General features: G+C 46.8%; 1 protein-coding gene across 5 annotated transcripts in view; it reads right to left on the bottom strand.

The window, feature by feature from the left end:
* LOC100061341 (transducin-like enhancer protein 1) overlaps positions 1 to 23,101 on the bottom strand; it is an 83,423-nt gene that overhangs the window by 8,108 nt on the left and 52,214 nt on the right. For all 5 annotated transcript variants that reach the window (XM_001495873.6, XM_005604939.4, XM_070248439.1 and 2 more), the window contains 7 exons: positions 20,682 to 20,798; positions 17,052 to 17,105; positions 16,459 to 16,611; positions 14,955 to 15,099; positions 13,726 to 13,916; positions 12,313 to 12,389; positions 255 to 504 (listed from right to left, as the gene is read on the bottom strand). In XM_001495873.6, the coding sequence (XP_001495923.1) occupies positions 255 to 504; positions 12,313 to 12,389; positions 13,726 to 13,916; positions 14,955 to 15,099; positions 16,459 to 16,611; positions 17,052 to 17,105; positions 20,682 to 20,798 (987 nt within the window). The remainder of the gene's footprint in view (positions 1 to 254; positions 505 to 12,312; positions 12,390 to 13,725; positions 13,917 to 14,954; positions 15,100 to 16,458; positions 16,612 to 17,051; positions 17,106 to 20,681; positions 20,799 to 23,101) is intronic.

The raw sequence follows: 23,101 nt of genomic DNA, 5'->3' as shown, positions 1-23,101 counted from the left end.
GACAGCTTCTGTAAACTACTGTAAAACAGTTTTTAAAAGAACTCCATCAACTCTGGGATTTAACCACTGAAACAGCAATAAACGCAACCTTCACACTGAAGGCAGAGGGGTCGGGAGAGCTGAATAGCTAACACAGGAAACAGAATGGGCTTCCATTTCCTCCTAATGCGAATAAAACCCAGGCCTGGACAGCTATTTCCTTATTGAGTCTCCAGGGAGAAATTACCCTTGTGCTCTGGTTCCTGTTCACTCACCAGACAGTCGAGCTGAGAGACGGGGCTCTTGTTGCCGGGGTGGCTGATGTCCCAGACCTTGACGCAGCCCTTCCCACCCGTGTACACGTGTCTCGTGGGGTTGCTGATGGTCACTGCACACACCACCTCCCCGTGGTTCAGGGTGTTGATTTGGCGAGCGTGTCGGGGGATTCCAGGTCCAATGAGGGCGTCGGGGGGGAAAGGGACGGGCTGCATCTGACCGTCTGCAGTCACGTGGAAGGAGTATGCACTTTTGGAGAGGGGAGGATTAGACAGAACAGAGAGGGACAGGAGAGAAGACAGAAAAACATTTATCATAAGGCAGTTAGTCCTTACTTCAGCACTCTGCTACGAGAAAGACAAAGAAAAGGGAAACCTCTTGTTAGAATTTCCTTTTGAAATCAATATAATATCAAGTACTTACTGATGGAACAAATTTAAAGTAAATAATAGCAGAAGTCTAGGGTATACCAAAAGATACTATATTGAACTGTATTCTCTAAGTTTTTAAGGATTTTTAAATTGTGCTTATCCATTTCATACAGCATTCTTTCAAATCCCATTATAAAACACTAAATGAACATAAAATACCTCCTTCCATGTACCTTATATAATTGTATGACTTCTTAGTATAATTTAAAATGATTATTTTCCATGCTTTAAGATGAGGCCCTTAAGAACTCATAATAATTACATACAGTAAAGAGTATATTTCAACACTAACAAACAAATCAGATTTCTAAATGTACCAACTAAGGCTTGGACTTCAACTCTGTTTTGCATAACCAAGAGAAAAATAATAGAAGTGATTCTCTTACGTCAAACAGCTTTATAAAGGAGATTTCAAGTTCCTCCTCAACAACCTCCCATCTACCTTGGCCATGAACCCGAGTTCAATCTAAGGCGGCAAAGCTCCAGCTAAAAGACGCTCTGCAGCCCCCGTTAGCCAGGTGTGCCCACATTCTGACTAGTGAGATGTAAGCAGAAGCCGCTGAGCGGCACTTAGAGGAAGTTCTTAACTTAAAAGAAAGGGGACTCTAGGAGATACAGAAATTCCCTGTACTTTCTACTCAATTTTGCTGTGAACCTAAAACTGCCCTAAAAAATAAGTTTATCAATTAAAAAAAAAAAAGAATTAAAAAGGGGGAGGGAGGACATGTCTGCCCTCTTCTCTTGCTCTTTCCTGAACTATGAGCAGATGACTGGAGCTCCAGCAGCACTTCTGGGCCACGAGGTGACTTTAAAGATAGAAATCAATTGCTGAGGGAAGTAGAAGAGAAAGACAGGATGCAGAGGCCCTGGCAACGCGATGGGCAAGAGAAATAAACTTCTATGTTACTTAAGCTATTGTTTTCCTCCCCCGTTGAATACAAACAAACCTAATCCTCATGTATACCTCTCTTTCTACACCAAAATCATAAAGCATGGTTTTTCTCTAATGATTAATTAGTCCCTTTACAGATCTAAAAACCATGGGTATTAATACAGAACTTACATTTTCATTTTAATCCTAACTAAAATTTTACAAAACAACAGCAAGCACAAAATTGAAAACTAATACAAGATATCAGGTTTTTACTAGCCTGCATATAAAACCCACTTACTTCCTTAAACTTCAAAACAAAATATATGCTACAATCTTCCCTCTATAAAAGCAAAATATCAAATACATGAAGACTTTTAATAGAACTTCCCCTTTCCCTACCAAAGGACACAATCTTAGATATCTGTTATCTCCTGGCAAATTGGTTCCAATAACTAATATTAAATGGCTATTTGGCCCAAATCCTTAATGTTACTCTTAATTTGAATAATTGAGCACACATAATGGGAGCCACACAGAATGTCCTGGGAAATTAATATGCATATAAAACAACTACAGCTCAAAGCCCTTCAGTCACTAAACCACTAAACCTCCTATTTTTTTATCCAACAGTAGTAATGCATCAGCCTACATGATACTTCAGTATACGCACATGACAGTTAACTGAACCTATGCCATCGATTATAGGAAATCTGGAGTTGGAATCAAATAGCCCTTTTATTGCCCTTGAAGATTAAGACCACAAGAACTGGTCTATTCACATTCTGGGAGAATTCTTCAAGGTCCAGTAGCAAGTTATGTGACCCACGTATCGGGCACTATGACCTGGGTCTGACAATAACAAACGAACAGCCAGGTGAAGCTGGAGAAATGACCAGTGAGCTTTTATAAAATAAAACAATCGAATTGACTATATTTTGTAAGAACGGTGGCTGACGCGGGGAAAGAACCTGCCTCTCAAAGCCTTCTGTGCCGTGAGAATAACGGCACATGGGAACATTGGTTTCTCTCAGGCTGCCATAAATCGAGGTGGGCAAAGTTTCCATCAGGCACCCTCTTAGCAGTTCTGGATTTTTAGGGGAAGAAAATTTCATCTTGCTTCAGTTGGAACCCAGCTTATTCTAGAGTTAAATGTTCCAGATTAAAATAGATGCACAAAGTACAGACAGAGAGCTGTATGCACGTCTCTGGAAGACACCCACCTCTCTCCCAGGTGTCCTCTTCTTTAAACCACACAGGAGGTCTGTGATCATCATACTGAGGCAATTTAAAATTGATTCACTGTGCAGCAAACTGCTGCCAGAAGCTGTGAACATTCGTCTGTCCCGGGGGAAACCCATATGGATGTTAATACATCAGTCACAGGGGGCCTGAAGGAGGCCAGGGCTGCCCGCTGTGCTGGAGAGCCTGATGAAACGAACAAACCAGGGTGGCACAAAGGGCCGACGGGTCTCAAAGAGGCATCAACCGGAGGGAAAACCCGGGGAACGAACGAGAGTCTGGAAGCAGTCATTCACCTACAGGAAGAGCAGGAAATGTCTCTGAGAAGAGGCCACAGAGATGGCGCATCGGACGGACGTTACAGAGATCTCAGAAGGAAACGTGCCTTCTCTAGTGATTGAGGAACCTGGACAGGTGAGTTTATCTCAACCAGGAAGGTGAGTTCATAAACAGACAGCTGAGCACTAACAAATCTCTCTCAAGTCTGTATTCAGAGAGAGGCCAGCCACAAAAGAATGCAAACGGAAGGAACGGATTTAGAGAAGTTCAAGCATATTGCAGAATTCATCTACAGCATCAGAAGTGGGAGTGGGGGGACCCTCAACAACTAGAAGGGACACAAGTGGGCTTCGTGGGTGCTCTTGGTGAAAGTCACTGAGCTATACACACAATTCGTGTACTTTTCCATATGTGCATATCAATTTTAAAAGCTTAAATTTATTTATTCAAGAAAAAATGGAGAGGAGAGCTCCTGACCAAAGAACACAGCAGACTAGGGCCACAGCCAGGCTGAGAGCGCAGACTCTGGTGTTAATGGACCTGAGATGCAGAGGTCCCCCTGGCCGGGCTCACTAACTGGTCTTCCTCACTGGCCTAACTACCTGCAGCCTATGGTGTGTCCGTTTTCTGAGCCACAGGATAGAAATAATAATAAAATATTAGCATCATAGGGCGTGTTGTAAGAATTAGAAGAGATACCATGCTCGACACCTGCAGGGGCCTTCAGGAAATGACAGCATCAACATTAAACACCCTGACTTCAAAAGAGGAAAGTGAGGATCAGTTGAATCAAGGGCACTTATCTCAACCAGGGGACAAGGATGAGGGCTAGGAATGTGGAAAGAGACAAAGGTGTGGGGTGGAAGTCAGGAAACCCCAGGGCAAGGAGCAGGCAAGGAAAATCAGGAAAATTTGCAAATCCTAACAGGAGATGGGGAAGACCACACTCAGCAAAGAGCAGAAGAGGATGTCTGGATAGGACCATGGCACCCATGGGGCAGAAAGTAGCAGTGCCTGGGGCCACACTGCTGGGGCCCCCCACCCACATCCAAGGATGCCTCAGAGAACTGAGCCCTGCCGCAGCCAGCTTTCTGCATCAGGCAGCTGCAGAGCAGGGTCTAATTCTGAAATCTTGTTGTAGAACTGAAAAGAATCAAGTCCACTAGACATCACAGATGTAAAAACTGAAGGGAATCAAACATCTGTGCAGGGGACTCTTCATATATTGGGCACACAGCAGAGGCAAAGGAACTCGAAGGAGAGTCCCCATTGGGACTACGAGCTGGAAAACAAGACTGCGTTCCGGGGAAGCAGGTCGTCTTCCCTAGCAGACTGGCTCCTGTTAATAAAACTATGCTGTGTTCTGTGGCCGAAGGAAAACAGGCACTTACACAGTTGTTGATTTGCTGGAAATAGACCAGAACGGCCATGGCAGGATCCAGTAAACAGTAATGAACCACGGACCCTGAAGACAAGGGCTGTGGTCAAGACCCGGCTACGGGAGGGCCTGGCACTCTCGATATGGAATTTCTTGCTGTATTAACAGGTATCAAAAAAAATCCGATCTTGTCAAAACCTTCATTTGCTCTTCAAGCTCTTTGGGGCTCCCAAGGGCTTCACAATTTAGTGTGGATGAACCTTGGTTCACGAGACCTTCCTGTTTCTTAAACTCCCAGACACGGGGAACAATGGGCCAGTCCCCTAAAATATCTCAGGCTGCCACATCTCCAAGCTGCACACAAACTACTTCCTCCCACCTAGCATAGCACCGTCTCCCTCCCTGGGCCTGCCACAACCTCCCCAGGCAGGATGACTCCTCCCTGGGGTCCTGGTTCATCCTATGCATCTCCACCATGGCACACATCACACCGTGACTACTGCTCGCTTGCATGTTTCTGTTTTTCTCACTCCAGAGTTCTTCAGGGCCAGGGGGATGACTTCTCCAGCTAGCACACAGCTGGCACTCAGGAAATGATTCTGAACACAACCCAAGTTGTTTATTGCTACTTAATCACATATAAATTGAGGCATGAAAGGCTGCCCTGGTGAGGAAAGTCAGCTACAAGAAGGTGGACAGTCCTCTGACTCCAGGGTTAGGCCAGCCGACATTTCCCAAGGAACTCCCAGTAGTACCGAATGTCCCTAAAAGATGGAAGCAACTTTCCCAAAGGGGAGCAGCAGGAGCTACAGAGCTGATGTGGACCAAAACAGAAGGCAAGGAAAGCAACTACAGTAAAGGAGTGAAACCCACGGCCCTTCCCCAAGGCTGCAGGGCCCAGGGGACACGGGAACCTTCCAGAGCAAGCTGCGGCAGAAGTGGCCGCAGGTCAAAGGCAACAAGCCCGACCCTGCATGTGGCCACCGAAAAGCACACAATAAAGTAAAAGACAAGGAGACACAGGTTAGAGTTTCATTGGTCACTACTAAGATGTGGGGACCATTTCTAACTTATTTGTTCTCATTTCCCTACTTTTACAAGATGCCCTATAGACGTGACTATTGAAGTAAATGAAGAGACATGGGAAAATACTTCCAGAAAAGTCGGAAGCACAGTATAGATTCAACCTTTGGTTCCCAGGTCACAGGGGAAGCTCACATGCCCTGACTTTGCAGTTAGGGAGAGGGGAGCCATACAGGAGAGGGAACTGGCCCCTTCAGGATTCAAGTCCAGGTCAGGCCAACTACCAGAGCGGGGCTCTAACCTTTACCTTAGCTTCCTCATCGGCACTGCCTTTGACATTCTCACCCCAAGAGGGATGACGGGCCCATCAGGATGGAGAAAGCTGCCCTACACAAAAGAGAACACTGGACATGTCCATATCCTCTGTGTGCTTCATTATGGAGCCCTGGACACAGGAGGCTTTGAGGGCTGGGGCATGTGGCTCATTCTAAGATAGAGGAGAAGAATATACACTGTCATTCTGGAGGATACTCTGAGCCTCAGAAACTAGTATAGTCAAGGTGGTGGCTGGAGGGGCGGGGCAGTATGTGATGTGGGGTCATCAGAAAATCAGAGCCATATCACTCTAAGATTTCAAGGAAAAAATAGGTCCTCAAGTATGTAACATCTACTTAGGGTAAAATCTCCTTCTTTGCCATATAACAAGCTTTACCTTCACTATTTTTTAGGGTCTGGACATCTAACCCCTGACATCTATAAAGTCCTTTACTTCTTTCTCAGGATTTGTACAGTCTGCCCTCTTGGCATCCTCCCAAACAGCAAATAAGCAGATCAAGGTGCAATCCCTACCCTGTTCGAAGACAGCACTTCCACATCAACGGAGGGCTTCAGTAACAAGTAAATTGCACAGCTGCGGACTTCCAAGCATTAAGGTGGGAGATGCGTTTCCTTATTTAGTTGAATACATTACTACCCTTATGTTTTTTAAAAGGCAAACGCAGACTTCTTAAAATCGATATGAAAAAGAAAATGACTAGACAAAGAAAACAAGAAGAGACGGCCTAGTTGACAAACTAGGTGGTCCTCTGGCCAAAGTCAGCATTTATGATTCTGAGTTCTCGACCCTACCCGCTCCATCAATTAAACGTTTCCAAATTTGCAAATGTGCTGGGGCAGCACCAAGGCTCCTATGCAGGACAGATGCAAGAAATATATGAACTGCACTTGGATCTGACACGCTGAAAGTCATTTCTGAAGAGGTGACTAGGGAGGGACAACTGTCCAGCAGCTGCATATAATTCACATCACAAGAAAGGGCCTTGCACCTCAATAGAATCTCAAGAAATCCGCTACAGATCATTAAAGGGTAGAAAAACAGAAGTTAAACTAAAACCCACATGGTGATAATAAGGCACAAAACCAGCATGTTACTTTTAGCATTTAATAGATTAAAAAACACCCAAATGACATAGCAAGTAAAAAGAGCAAGTAAAATTTTCAAAATTAATTCCACTATGTAAACCAGTCGTGGAATCTAGACATGGTCGGGAGGAATCAGAGGCAAGATCAGCACCGGGGAAAGTGGGCGGGAGCTCTGGCCACTGAAAGGTCTTTTGGCTGGAAGCCGGGATGGCCCCTATTTACTGCTGCAAAATGTGTTTTCCTAAGAGGCAATTTTACCCCAAATGTAGTTAAGACTTTCTTTTCCCTTTAGGCTTCAACTCCTAAAAGGTACTTTAAAGATTTATTTAAACACTAAACAAGTGGGTGGGAGATTTCTCAATTACATGTCTAGCATTAAAACACAGGGTGAAGGCACCTGGAACTAAGCTGGAATCTTATGCCAAACTATTATTAGTCTGAGTTATTACTGACCTCTAGGTGCGACTATAGGAGGCAGGGAGAGCGCAGCCCCCAAGTATTTACGGGGAGAAAAGCGTGCTACAGGGCCAGAAAAACAGCTCGAGGGGAAGAGGGCGTAAAGTACGACAAGGAGATGTCAGCCTGGCTAAACTTTGGCATTTTTTTCACCAGTGATCACCAAAAAGCTCAGGGCAGTAAAGTTCCTAAAACTAAAAATGAATTCAAGTTAAGCTGACGAAACAATACCAATTAAATCTGGCCTCGAGGGTTTGGAAACACAGTCAGGGTTACCACTTATAAATCAGCACTCCTTAACTCGCAAAGGCAAATCTGACTCTCCTTTGGAAAGGATGAATCACGGGGTCTTACGCAATCCTGGGGTCGCGCCCACCCAGTCAACACAGCTAACGTTTGTTTACTGGGTATCTGTGCTCCAGGGGACAAGGGGACTTCAGAAGCTCCAATTCTAGTGGGAAGAAGCAGATAGCAATATGACATGGACACACAATTGTAACTCAAGGCCAAAGTGTGAAAAGTGTCACAAGATGTTACTAGGTGCTACTGGAGAGAGATGACAAATGGGAAGGCACCAGCGAAGGTTTCACGAAAAAGGCAGCTACCGAAGTGGTCTTTGAAGGACCGAAAATACTTCCACCGGAAGAGGTGAAGACTGGTGAGAAGGGAAGTTGCTCCAGGTAGGAAGAAGAAGAAAGAGGAAGGAGGAGGGAGGAAGGAGGAGGGAGGAGGGGGAGGAGGAGGAGGAGGAATCTTCAGGGAGTGGGGCATTATCCCATTGGCCAGAGCAAACATGCAAAGAACATAGGACATGAGGCTGGAAAAGCAGGCTGGGGTGATATTCCCAGAGGGGCCCTGAAGGCCACATCAGGAGCTGATAGGTAACTTTTGAAGATCTCTGAGCAAGAAATGGACCAGATCAGAGAAATACTTTAAAAGGGGGAAAACTCATCTAGTATCTTATTGACAAAAGTGGATATAAAACAAGTGAGGATTCTAACAAATAAGAAGACTGGGTAAAAATGGGAGTTAAACGAGGAAGAATCAAAGGCTAAAGTTTGCGTCCAGATGTCAGAGAGAATGGGGATAATGCCCTTAACAAAGATGGAGAAGTTAGGAGAGACTGGTGTGGGAGAGAGGGAAAATGACCAGGCTGGTTGGGAAATCCTATTGGGATCTTAGATCATTTTAACACCAAAAACAAGTAGAGAATAGTGACAATGAGTCATCTTGCTCTAGTCCACTTGGATAAAAACATGTAAGGCCACAGGGCTTTTGCATATGCTGGTTCCCCCACCTAGAGGTTTATGCTCTGCCCCTACAGGGTTAATGCAGCTCAGAAAACACTTCAGAGAATCCTTCCTTGACCCTCCGAGATGGGATCAGCCCATCATACGCTTTCACTGAACAGTGTTCCTCTCTGCCATAGCTTTTATCTCAGCTATAACTATACATTTATTTTTGTGATTACTTGATTAATGTTGTCTCTCCATCACTAAGCTGTGAGCTCCTAAAAGGTCCCCCTTCTGCCTATGCAGCAGGTCTGGATGAAATCTGTGGAAGAGAGGACAGGAGGGAGGTGACTATCTAGACTGTACTGAGCAGATGGGGGTCTGGGGGAGATCTGAAAGCACATCCCACAAGACAGGGCTGAAGCAATGGACCTACGCAGTCAGAAGAGATGCCTCGTGGAGAGATGGTGGTCCCCAGTATCTGCAGAGCTGTCATGAGGATGATGGATTCGCAGCTCCCTGTGTGGTCTCCAGGGGTAGGAAAGAACCAGGATTGATGGGTGAAAGTTCCAGGGAGACAGATCTCTGCTCAAGGGCTGGAAGAGCTTTCACGCAGCCAGGGAAAACAGACTGCTCAGGGAGGCAGCAAGTCCCTGTCACTAAGACAGGCTGGGTCAGAGGCAGAGAGCCTCGTGGTGAGGCTGTCGTAGGAGACTTGAGCCACAGGTGAGCATTTATATACTAGAGGTGCTTTGAGGTCCCTTGAGCCCCTACTGAACTCTGCTGGCTGTCAAACTCTTAGGAGGCACTCTTCCAGTTTGCATGCGAATCCCTCCAGCTCCCTCTTTGCGCCGGGAGCATGCTGTCCCCCTCATCCCCTCTACCTGCAACAGCCCACTCTCACTGCCCGCTCCACCCTGTGGGCTTATTCCTTCCTGCACATGCTCCAGCTGTCAGTGTATCTGCCTCGCCCAAAGGAAGCCTCTCCTTCCTGATTCTGGTCACTCCACACAGCTGCCTAGGACGCACTGCTCTGCCTTCACAGTACTGAGGACTTAGCACAAACTTAACTCCAGTGTTTACTGTTCCTTTCACATTTCCAACATATCAGTAGGCCTCCCAAAGCGGGGAAGATGAGCATTCTCATTCTCGGAGCATGCCCAGCATCCAGCACAAAGCCTGACACACTTCTTGCTCAAAAACAGCCAGGAATAGCCATCCGACCGCCCTACCCAAATATTATTTCGATTGGTATTTCTCAGAGAATGACACTTGCAAAACCTTTACCACCTTGTCTGCCCCCCCCCGGACATACTGGCTTGTCACCATTTCTTTAAGTGCCTCAGCCTGATGCTGTTCAAGTGTGGTCTGCAGACCCTTGCTGCTGTCCGCGGTGAGGGGAGCTCACTCCTCAAGAGTCAGTGTCAAGAAACTTGACACAGCAGCTTAACGGAGTCAGTCCACGAAGGCTGACTCTTGTAAAAAACAAAAAATTGGGACTTGCATTTTGTATCTGTCTTCCCCTATTCATCTGTGTTGTATGTAACAAGAGTATCAATCTTTGCCATATTGGGAAAAAACTAGTCTGTCATCATAGACACTTGAGAAGCCCTGCCTCAGGCAGCATCACTTCACTAACGGGTGAGAACCGCGAGTCCTCTCAAACTGATTAACAGATTAACACGCGGCCTGAGACTGTGTAGCCCAGACCCTGGCGACAGTGGGGAAGTTCATTTTACCCTCTGATGTTAATTAATTCCTCACATAATGGGGCTCACCTCAACTTTGAAAGAGAATCCTAAAAAGAGAAATCCAGAAAGAGAACTTCTCCCCCAAGGGGAGAAAAGCACCTCATAGGGGAGTCTCACAACTCTGCCTCTGTGCCCACTGTCCTCGTCCCTTGGCACATCGTATCCTGGTTTATGCAGCTGTGAACGCAAATCCAAGGGGCTCACAAGCCAAGGACATGAATATCTTAGCTCTAATAAGCATGACACCAGCACTGTCATTCACTGGTTTCAAGTTTGTGGCTAATCGCGTTGTTAACATACACAACATATACAAACACACGGACAAATGAAAACATAAGGAACTGGGTCTGCGGTCACTGTCCCTCGAGACCAGCACTGCAGCTCATCCCTCCGCCCGTCTCCCCCCATCTGCCCACATCCCACATTCAAGGTGGAGTCTTGCAGGCTGGACACGCCCCACACCTGACGCTAGAGACTGGCTTTCCCTAATGGTCAGTTGAACTTGGCCTGACTTGCCTATTATTTCCCCCGAAGATTCATCAGTTACTATTAATTATTGCCTCCTGTCACAACATTTCTTGTTTGCCCTGTATCCACTCACCAGTCAGTGGAACACACAACAGCTACACTGCCAGCAACCACATATAAGACAAACCCCGAAGTGCCCTGGGACATCCCGGACTGGACGTGGGGGGCACGCCCAGGAAAACACACGAGACAACAGTTCATGGGAATTTAATCAGAAGAGATCCACTGGGTAAGTAAGCTTTGCGACACTCCCCAATCCTGCTCTTCCCTGGGCCTATGTGTCACCTTAAATCCTTTCTAGCGTAGACAGATGCCTCATTTCATCATGAATCAAATTATGGTAAAATAGACATTATAATGCATGAAAAGTGGAGCGATGGGCATCTGCTTTCCTAAAAGCAGATGATGGGGTAAAGAATTCCATTTTTCCTCATGCTACTGGCTTATTTGAAACAAGCCTCCAATCAGAAACCACATGAGGATGACCGAGCAGTTGGGTGGACACTCAAAAAAATGCAATAATGCAATATGCCACAGATATACAAATAAAAGCTGAAAGCAACCACACAAAGGAAGAGGATATAACAAAATAAACGGAAGGCCTATGACATACACCTCTATTTAGAAAAATCACAGTTGGAAAAGGCTTTCTGCCATCTTTGCTGGGAAGACAGACCCTCGTATTTCAATTTTGCTTTATACAAAAATTAAGAAATTTACGAATTCTTTGAAAGTACGTTTCTAATTACTACCATTATGGAAAGCAAGTGATTTTAAGCAACCCTGGAAGATTAACTGACAAGGTTTTTCAAATTCTGGATGCTCTTTTGCCCTAGAACATATCTTCTTGCTTCCCCACACAGCCGTTTTGCATTTTGTAATTCTGGACCTCTCGGAGTAAGGCACTCATCAAAACTTGACTTGAGGATGAACCTCAGCTGCTGGCATCCAACAGGGCCTGCCCTTCACACAGGTCTCATTCCCACCGAAAGAAGGCAAAGGTGGCACTGAGCTGGGTAAAGAGACAACACATTTCCAATTTCTGAGATTTCCAGAGTCTGTGACAGCTTACTGCCCACCACACAGTCCTGGTGAAAATCTCCAGCGGCCACCCTCTAGCCAAATGGCAGAGCAGAGCAGCCTTCTGAAGAAGGGTCAGGCAAGGAGGGCCAACCACCCCCGGTTCTTGCCGCCCTCCTCATCCCTGTCTCCAACAGCTTCTCTCCGGAAATAACTAAACGCATGAAATCACCCACAGGGAGAAGACAGAGGCGTGACACCTACAGGGTGCCTATTTATAGAGAGTGTTAACACTCCTCAGGAAAAGACACCAGAAATCTCCTTGGAAACCCCGAGCCTGTGCTCCCTGTGGAATTCAAGTCTGCTAACACCCATGACTAAGAAACTGCCTTTAAAACAAAACCGAAGGGTTAGAGGTACTTACGGTTTCCCCCCAGGGATTCCTGCCAGGTTTGGAGGGATCGTAGGTACTCTCATGTGAGGAGGAGGATCAAACCCGACCTGGGAACAAAAGAAGGCATCGCAGACTCCAGGGACGCAGAGCAGGCCCCTTGTGAACATCTCTAAAGACTTTTCCCTGGAAACTCACAGATCCCCAAAGCAACAGAAACAGAAACAGAAACAGTAACATGTGCTGGCATTTTTCAGACTGAAAACTTATAATACAAGAAGCAACAGAACCACCTCTAAACATACTTCTTGCCATGGGCGGAGGGATGGAGTGTGAGCTCTGGCACTGAGGACCCGCTGCCCACGCGAATAGTCCCCTGCACTCAGCATGTTCTGCCTCGCCCGAACAGGTACAGGGCGTACACTGTCGGACTCAGGATTTCTCAACCCTGGCACCATCCATGCTTCGGGCGGACAGGTCTTTGGGGGAGGGGCTGTCCTGGGCCTGGTGGGGTGTTTAGCAGCATTCCTGGCCTCCACCCTTAATAGCATCCCCTAGTTGTGAAAAAGTGTCTCCAGCTATCCCCAAATGTCCCTAGGGAGCAAATTTGCCCCCAGTTTCATCCCACTGGTCTAAGTGAATGCTCAAGGCTTCACACTGAGTTTGAGCACCCTGCTGACGGCATCCAGGCCCTCAGCTGCCCACTTTGCTGTCAACAGTCTTGCCCTCCACTGCACAGCCTTTCTAACCAGTGCAACATAAGGGAAAACAACGAACTGTAGTATCCCCCCAAGTGATTGGAGGTAATGCTATTTGAAACTGGGAGAGGACAGAAATGCACGTGAAATACTGCAAACAGCGGAGAGAAATGACTGGGGGACTCTCCTTTGCTATGGGTTATGAGTCCTGTCAATTTTACCCTTCCCGTGCAGTTTCATATCTTCCCCGTCAAAAATGAGGCCATTTCCACAGTGACGGAAGGCAAGGTGAGAAAAGGAGCCCCTGCCCCAAGGTTTCAGCTCCTCTGTGTTCCTGCCTCCTGCACAGAGACCACTTCTCACACCTAAGCCATGCTGCTGGGTTTAAGGAATGCTACAGGCACGGAAAGAAAACTACAGCTCCTCGAATATGTTTTCCTAAGAATTAAGCAGAATAAAAGGAAACGAATGAAAAAGCTCCTGTGAGCTCCTTGAGTCATTCCATCGCCTCCCCGCACCAAAAAAAATCTGCTTTGGTGGGAGAAAACCAGATGTCCCCCGACCCGCTGAGGTAGCTCCCAAACACTGCCTTTTTTCATCCACACAAACAGTAAAACAAAAAGCGACTGGCCCCGACTTAATGCGGCGGCATGTGGATGAAGGCAGCGGCCAGGGACACCGGGTCGTTGCTCCAAGGCGTGGGGGCTGCCCCCCACCCGCGCCCCGCATCCCCAGCCCGCATCCCTACCATCGGGGAGCGCCCATAGGCCACCACGGCGGCGGCGGCAGCGGCCGCGCTCATCTGCGGGGACATGTTGTGGAGGCTGGCGTAGGCGGCGCCGGGGCTGGTCAGCTCGCCGTTCATGCCGGCGTGGGGCACCATCCCGAAGGGCGCGGGGTACGGGCCGGGCACCGCCAGGGGCGTCCTCAGGCCGGCCGCTGCAAGGAAGCACAAGCCGCACGTGACTCGACTGGCCGCTCAGGTCCACTCTGACCGGCGGTTCCAGGGTCATCTTTAGTGCCCTTCTTTAGGGGGGAAGGAGAAAGAGGGGAGGGCTTGGGGGATGGGGGTGGGATCACCTCCAATTCACACAGAGGGTCGCTTCTTCCTCATAGCAGAATTCACCTCCATTGGGGAAAGAACAGACCCCAGGGGAGCACTGCCCACACGCTTTCTCCTTGTACACTTGGCGGCCAGGGAAAGCAGGCAGACGCAGGAGCATCACTGTGAGCGACTCACAGAAGGCAAACCAAGGCATAGACACCACCTGCTTACTTTGACAACTTCATAAGCAAGTTTTCTTGATAAAATCCAAGATTCCTCCCTCAGTCTGGACGTTCCATTCCCTGGTACCAATTCCAAATGAAAACCCGAGTGTGGGTTTACTAAAACTAAAGCTCGGGTTTAGGAGGAATATGCTGGGGCCGATTTTCCTCCGGGCCCAGGGAGTTACTTTTTTCCTTTCCCAGGGAGGAAGGTTAAGTGAAACGGTGCGAGTTTATTCACGGGCTGGAGTCTCAGGGAAACCCTCCCAGTTTCTCCTGAAGGAGAGACCCGCAGTTCCTGAGGGATGCGCTGGCAGAAACCCGGCCAACTCAAGGAGGCAAAAGGCTCACTCGTCCGGCCAGACCAGCCAGGTCAGCCAACATTAGTGAACCCAGGCACACAACAATAGTTTGGTAAGGAGCTTACATGCGGAATAATTATCAGAAACTTTATTGAAGTCCCTAGGATTTGGATTATTTGGAAATAAAAGAAAAGCCAAATGTAAATAGTTGGAGACCAAACAGGGTGCAGCTGCCGAAACCCAAGGACAAACATCTGTTTCTTATCATGGCTGCTCGGAGACAGGAAGGAGGGAGACAGGCAGTAAGTGCATTTCGTATTCACGGGGAAACTGCACCACGAGATGAACAGGCGACGAATCAGGCTGGGAAAGGGAAAAACAAAAAGCACAGCAAGAGGCGATGCTCTACCCGCTTGGTTAACGAGGGGGTCCATGGCTGGAGGCTTGCCGAGGCCTGGACGGAGTCCTGGAGTGGCGCTGGTGCCCGGCGTTGGCATGTCGCTCCGAGGCGTCGGTGTGCTGGATTTCAGAACAGGCGTGCTGGCTTTTTCATGCTGGTATCATTAAACAAATTAAATGAGTATTATTTTTAATCCAAGCCATATTACACAATTTATCACAACAGCAGCTGGGACACTGGGCACCTTCTAGCTACTCCCTCAGCCAATTTCCATAAATCCACACAATGTTGACAGCATTAACTTGCGAGCGAGAAATGTTGACCTTTCCTCTTCCTGCCAGAATTAAAACTCGAGCTAGAGACACAGAACATGATCACACTTCTTCCTCCGCAGATTTTATTTTAAAAAGTATTTTTCCATCAGGCTTGTGGACTTTGGATCCAGGCCAAGTTAGGATGATGACCACCCGGAGAAAAGTTCCTGGTCATCAGAAACAAATGTCCCGGGTACCAAGAATGCCAGAGGGAGGCTGCCTTTTCTCATCTTGCCTTTTAGTGGCAGTGGGACTGAGATGCACGGTGAGACAGCTGGGCCATCGATCTGATGAGAAGCAAACCAGCAGCTCAGAGGCCAAAGCCTAAACTAGTCCTATCATTTTGTGAGATGTGCCTGAAAAAAGAACCCTTTGGAGTTAAGTGTCACCACCCACCTGCCTCCATAACCAGTGAGGACCCACTAGTGCAGGGGCCTTCAGGGGTCGAGACAAGGACAGGCTTACGGGGCACCTTCTTCTGCCTCTCGACCTTGCCTGGCCTAGAATCACAGTCAGAAGCGCTGCGGTGTAGCAGAGAGCATGGGCTGGAGAGACCCCAGCTCCTCTGGCCTTGGATCTGACAGGCCATGGAAACATGGCAAGAACCTTAAGCTTTCCTCGCCATCAGTGAAATGGGATAATGCCTGGGGACTGTGTAAGGACTAACTTATTGGAGTTAAGAGCTGACACATTCTACAGTGTTTGCTGAATGACTGAAAGGATGAACAGGTTCTGAGTCACCCCCCCTCCCTCTACCAGTTCCAGGTTTCCTGGGTGCTGCCTCCAGTAGGTCACCATTCTGACCAGCAACCCAATCACAATCAGCCCCGACAGGAGGGGTCTGCCTAAAGCCAGGTGAAATGGACGCTTAAGACAATGAGGACTTCTCAGGACTTAAGAGGTTTGAACTGTGTGCCAAATGGGAAGTTCAGAGAGCCTGAGCCAGGAACACATCCCCCAAGTGAGAGGCAACAGACACAGAGGCTTGTTCTCTAATCACAGCCTCAAACAGACGACGGAGGGGGAAAAGTAAACACAGCGTGGGGACAAAGAGCAGAAGGATGAGTTTCACTTTGAAATATTTAAAAATACAACTCTCAATCAGTAAAACCCCCACGTCGCAGATATGTTAGGGTCCTGTGGTCCACAAAGGAAAAGAAATACTGCTCAATAGGCAAGTGACAGTTCTTACCACCTACCAAGCTCATTTCTTTGGATTTCAAGGAAGTGGAGCTCCCCGAGGAGGCCGTGGACGCCGGGCTGCTGGAAGCATCCTTCTTTAGCAGGCGGTTTTTGTCGATTCCGTTTTCCCGGGGTGAGTGGGCGGGGCTTGCTCGCGGAGAAGAAGGGTCCTTAACAAGCATAAGCAAAGTTTTCAGGATTCCGCTTACAGTGCATAGACACTCTACTTCCACACTCATTCTCTAAATTAAAGGAGCATGCTGAAAGCCTTTTAGATTTGGGGGGCTTGGGGTATACACCCTCACAACACTGTTAGAATGAACAGGATGGTGTTTGCAAACACACCCACGAAGACACCATAAAGAAAAAACCTACAAGTAATCAGATCCCTTCTCATGCTCAAATACTTTGCTTAGAGGGCACACTGGAGAGGACAGGACTAGGGGAACAGATTGGTTTTAAACGAAATAGAAGTTCGAGTCAGGCCATTATTGTTCCGTCCATGAACAACCATTAGGCTCTAAACATACGAAGTCGTAAGAACCCACAACACCATGGCTCCACTTCCTTTCTCGCACAAACTACTCTAAAAATAAAGTTTGATGGTTACCTCATTAGACACATCCACAACTAAGTTGTCATCGCTTTTGTCACCATCGCTGTCCTAGAGAAAAAAAATTTTAACGCCGTTTATTAAAGGGTTTGAGGCCCAGTTCAATCTTTTTCTCTAGTTCTTGGTAGCAGACAGGGCAAAAATATGACCTGGGATGGCCTGTGGGCTCCCTTCCAGACTGCCTGGCCCCTTCTCATCTGCCTTGGGGCCATGCAAAGCCTGGGGCAGGAATGCTGCTGCAGTAACATATCAGCTATACAACCCCAACTTGCGTACAGGTGACGTCAAGTTGCAAAACCCTTGGCACGTAGTAAGGACAAGTCGGCAACAGCGCTATCTCTCTTACAATCTGAAGTCCATAAGTACTTCGAGCAGAGCTCTTTTCCCGCTGGATTTCAAACCAAGTACATAATTTCATGTCACTGCTCTTATGTGTATCACCCTGAAGACAGACAACAAATCTAGTGTTCATAGATAATTCGTAATTATAGAGACAAACTTAAACCATGTTCCCAGGGGGCTGCTAATTACTGCAAAAAATAAAACAGAACAAACAAAAAACTAAACAACAAAGCTAGCTATTGGCTGGAATAAGGTACCAAGGTCTACCCTCACGTTAAGCATAAAGCTCTTCGGCGATCAGCTCGGAATCTTTGGGACAGAGAAACGGAAGACAGGATGGAACCTCTGGAGGGCTCCAGCATCCTGCATCACGGCTTTTACTGTCGCTTCATAAAGCCATAAAATTTGCTAATCAGAGACTCTCTAAAGTTGCATTGAGTTTGAAAAAGGTTCAGAAAAGCTGTTCAATTTAATAATGTCATCAGCCTGCATCCGGTTCAGGGCAGACTGAAAATGTCTAATTTCTCAGCCAAAAGGCCTAGTGTCTTTCAGTGCAGAGTAATACAATGGGCAGGTGGAAAAAGCAGGACAACCCAATGGGCCCGAATTCTCCAAAACAAGCAGGCCCCTAGTTTATGATCTAAACAATCCTTTTCCTGATGTTGTTGTCAAATTACGAATATACATGTGATGTTTGAGAAATATTAGCACAAATGCAAATATTCCTGCTTGGCTTTCCGTGGTCCCCAAGTCCAGCTAGAAAGCTACTCTCAACTTTAAATTCATGTCATGAACGTGTTTTCTAACCATACGAGAGCATTACACGTCGGAGACACAAATTTCTTTCTTCAGTAATGTGTTACTACATGTACTTTTGTCACTGTTATAAAGGCACCATGTAATTCACTAGTAACAGCATAAAATTACAACCAATGAGGAAGCCTGGGTAATTTAAAATACTCTATTCAAAGAAATATTTTCATGCAATAAAAAAATTAATACTAAAGAAAATTTGTTTTCTCTTAGTAAAGCCCATAGAAAAGCATAAATGTTTCCTCCAGGTGTTAGGAACTCAAGGGTGGTGTTGGTGAAATAAATATAAGCTAAAAGGGTTTCTCTGTCAGAAAAAAAAAAAAAAATTTAATGGTTAATGTAGTGTATTAACCAAACTGGCAAAATGTAGCAAATTTGTTTATTACAATGGAACTATGAAGTGAGTCCTTAAGTATTCTGCAATTTAAATCTTAGCTTAGTAATGGACTCTCCTGCAAATACAAACCCTCAGAGTAGACACCTGTCGTCAAAGATCTAAGGTCTGAGACCTTTGTCCCAGATTCTCCAACATCGTCTCATATTAGGTCCCCCCCTTTTTTGCTTTTCCCCGAGGAAGATTGGTCCTGGGGTAACATCTGTGCCAGTCTTCCTCTATTTTGTATGTGGGTCACCACCACAGCATGACCACCAACGAGCAGTATATATCTGCACCCGGGAACTTTCAACCACCTTTACCACTAGACGTACCTCGTACAAGCGGGTTACAAAACAGTCACGCAGAGCTATGGAGTATCATCTCTCACCAGTAAGTAACGTATGCCCACGAGCCTCATGCAGAACAACTCGGGATTGTATTATCGGCAAATGTCCAAATTTCTGCATGTCATGACCTTCTGACCAGCTTATTAACAGCTGACACCATCCACACATAACTGTACCTACATGGGAAGTTGGCTCTGGGCAAAAGATAAGAGGCAAATGTCATGTGCTAAAAAGGCTTGGGCAGGGGTGGGGAGAACCAACAAGTGGGGTTCTCAGGATGTTATTACAGTGCAAAGCGTGGATCAATTTGAGGACCTCTGGCAAAATATCCAGTCCTGGGCCCTTGGCTGGGGAATCCGAGCATGGTGATTAAGAGCGTGGATTCTGCAGTTAGAGTGACACCAGGCTCTGCCATGGACTCTGACTGTGGGTGCATCACTTAGAAGCTCTGTGCTTCAGTTTCTTTATGTATAAATCGGAGGTGATGGTACCAAACTCACAGGGTTGTTTTAAGAGTTACATGAAATAATCCATGTAAAAGCACACAGTACCCGGGACTAATCTGAGTGGCTGCTCAACAAGTGTCACCACTGTTAGCTGCAGGCCTAAGCCAGCCAGCAGGAGGCACAGAGGCCTGTGTTTAAACCTCCACACAGCCTGTACACCAGCCAGCCAGAGGCAGACACTTCTTCCAGGAGCAACAGGAAGTGGCCTAACTCAGCATTCTACTCTCATACTGTTCCTCAGAAGGCATCTATCCTGAAATAGACACTCGGGGACACACAAGGAAACCCCAAGTCATCTGTCAGCTGCAATGTTTACGACCCTGAGACCACAGCCAATGGCCACTTGGCTTGGTTTGCACTCCTCGTGAATGTGGTTTTAGCTAGAGCTGAGTCAAGAGTCCTCACTCCATCCACCAGTCGTGTGATCTCATCTGCAGGGTTTAAACCAGATGCCTCCAGCGTTTCTTCCATTTTTACCACAGACTCACAACACTAAATTGCTCTCTATGGAAGAGGATGTACTCTGCTTTAAGAGCTAATACAAGGGGCTGGCCCCTTGGCCTAGTGGTTAAGTTTGGTGCTCTCCACTTCAGCAGCCCGGGTTGGGTTCCCGGGTGCAGATATATACTGCTCGTTGGTGGTCATGCTGTGGCGGCGACCCACATACAAAATAGAGGAAGATTGGCACAGATGTTACCCCAGGACCAATCTTCCTCAGGGAAAAATAAAACAGGGGGGGACCTAACATGAATTTGAATATATTATCACAATAGCATCCAAAAAGATATTTTGTGACACCTTATTCTTATCCTGATTATTTTAGCAAGACAGGCTACCACACTGGCAAGGCCTGGGACAAAATGAAAATGTAGGCCCTTGTTCAAAAATTGAGAATGTGAACATGGCTGAGAGCAAACCATTAAATCAAGGGTGAGGGGGGTCTTTTTAAGAGCAGGACCTGTGCAAATGTACAAGGTGTGCACCCACAAAGCCAACCCTGCATTTTTGTACCCCTCTTATGAATAAGTAAGCCAGAAAGCCAAAAATTTAATACCGAGCCTGGCAAAAGCATAATTTACAGCTAGAGGGAAATAATATCCTACAATGTAAGAATGTATCCTTTTTATAGTATTCTTTTAAAGGATGTGGAATTATCACTAAGATCTCAGAGTACACTTGTATACTCACTCAGAAGGTGAGAAGTAAGCAAGCAAATACTATTTCAAGTCCTTTATTTACTTACATAGTGGCTGGAGTCCTTATCATCCACCTTTCTTTTTTTGATGTCGTTGGAAAATTCAGGCCCATTTCTGCGTTTATCTGTGCCTCTTAGACTGTCTGGGACCAAGAGGGAATTACTCTGCAAGACAAAAAAAAGATTAATCAAAGATTTCTTCCCAAGTCTCTCTGTACACATGAAAACCGAACCTGGGTGTGATAGCTGTTTTAGTAAGGTGATACCTACACAGCCTTTCATTCCATTTAATTCGCCCCGTCTGAAGACTTTGATGGCAAACATTTAGAGAGGTTTAAGCACTTAAAAGGGAGACCCTCACTATGCAATCAAACCGTCCAAAGCCTGGTGGATCCTTCAGGCTCTACTCACTTTCAATCATTCAGCTGTTCTATTTACTGTTAGAGAAATGGTAGCTTGCTGTTTATATGGGGATGTGTTTTCATCCTTTCCCACTGCGCCTTCCTGGTCAGGAATGGAACGGCCTATGAGCAAACCCGAGAGCACTCTATTGGACGTAGTCTGTGACTGTAAGAGTCAGCGTGTGCCACTCTAAAAAGACACGAAGTCAGCAGGTGGGATTAACTTTTCCGAAAAGGAAAATCACATTTTCCACCCCGACAATGAAGGAACTCTTTTGAATTCTTTTAATTTATTGTTGAAAATAAGATTTGGGGTTCCTCGCCAACAGCACTGAAATTTAAGACCCAAAGTGGGAATTTCAGCCAGTGAATCTTCAACAGCCAGGCCAGTTCCCACACACAAAAGCAGGAACAAGGACTAATCTTCTCCAAACCACACAGGATACTTTCATTTGCCTGTGCTGAGTACGAACTGTTGACCCAAAGAAAACAGGCATTTTAGATATGTGAGGGTCACATGACATGATCTGACATCCCTTCTTTCCCATCTCCCCTCGGGCTGTTCAGCCCGTGTTACAGTGAGTTCTTTTAAGTGCGGGATTAGCATATGCAAGGGGGCAATTTGTTCAGTGATGTGTTACTGCCTTGAACAATGCTGAATGAGCCGTGCATGGACCTTTCACAAAGCCCAGATAACCCCAATTTCTGAATGATGCTGGAGAACTGAGAGGGGAGCATCCAGAGCCAGGAGACAATGTTACCTTTCCCTGCCACAATTTAAAAAGGAAAGGGCTGGGGGAAACGTTCAAGTTAGACCACCTCTAATGCAACGGTATGTATCAGGAGCCAATCTTTTATGGCACATTTTGAAACGCGTTGGGTCTCCCTTTCCAACCAGCCTAAGGTCATCAGCCAGGTGGCCGGCTCTCGAAGCTGCCCCGTGAAAACCAGGGACCCCACCATGGGAGCGTTCCCAGCTCAAGCACACGCAGGAGGAAATCAAAACTGGGGACCAGAGGGTAATCCGAAGCCTCTTTGCCCACTTCAGGGACTGACCGAAGCGAGCTGAGCTTTTCATTCATGACCATTCGAGCTACACAAATGCCAGGAGGCCTCCACAAAGGCAGGGCAGAGGACCAACGCAATCCAATAGAGACGCTCAGAGTGATGTCTTTAGCGCAGCGTGTGGGGCTGAAAGGTGAGCTGGCTGGATCCCTGAACTAATTACCTCGGTAAATGTCTGCTAAAAACTAACCCCTCTGACCCAGACACACTGCGAGACAGGACGCAGGAGACTTAACAAAACTCCTGCAAAGTGCTAACAGCCCCTCGGAAAAGCTGAGCCGGAGGGGAGAGCAGCTGTGCTCAAGTGTAAAGTGTCCATGCACACTGGTCTGTGTTACAGATTCTATCAGCTCCACGTCTCCTCCTCCAGACTCGGAGCAGATGCCTTAAGGGCAGGGCCAAGGTGGGCTGTATGGGACTCAGCTTGACATCCGCCCATGTGCCCAGCAGAAGGAATGTGGCGAACAGTCAGGGTCCACTGGCAATTGTAAAGTTAAAGTCTGTCTCCACATAGTCATCTTCGCACCTCCTGGACATCCAGACCACTCAGCCATCAAAGACAGCTTCCCAATGATCTTACTTTGCTAATTATGTCAAGTAATACTATGAACATAAAAGTAAACCAAGCCATTTCTATTAGAAACAATAATATTTCCACGGCTGGACCTGTAAGCCTGTCAAGCTTTCAGGCCTCCGCACCGAGGTGACAGGAGTCACCACTGTGATTCCCACCCAAGCAGCTTAAATGACGCCTGTAATCTGCATGGGTTTTGAAAAGCTTGGAAAGTCCCTCTAAATTGGACAGGGCTAGTAATCAGCACCTCTGCCTATCTGAAAACTGGCCCCATTCAAATGGCAGGCTTAAGACATGTTATGAACAAAACGTCTCATCGTACCTTTGATGCTGTGAAACGAATTCAAAACAAGGCAGCAAAGAGTGTGGGGCTGGAAGGGCCTCGGAGAGTCTCCACCAGGAGCCAGGTGGTTGCTGGCTCAAGCTGC

Source organism: Equus caballus, chromosome 23 (assembly GCF_041296265.1).
Source record: "Equus caballus isolate H_3958 breed thoroughbred chromosome 23, TB-T2T, whole genome shotgun sequence".
Classification (NCBI taxonomy): domain Eukaryota; kingdom Metazoa; phylum Chordata; class Mammalia; order Perissodactyla; family Equidae; genus Equus; species Equus caballus.
This window is presented reverse-complemented; position numbering and strand designations above follow the sequence as displayed.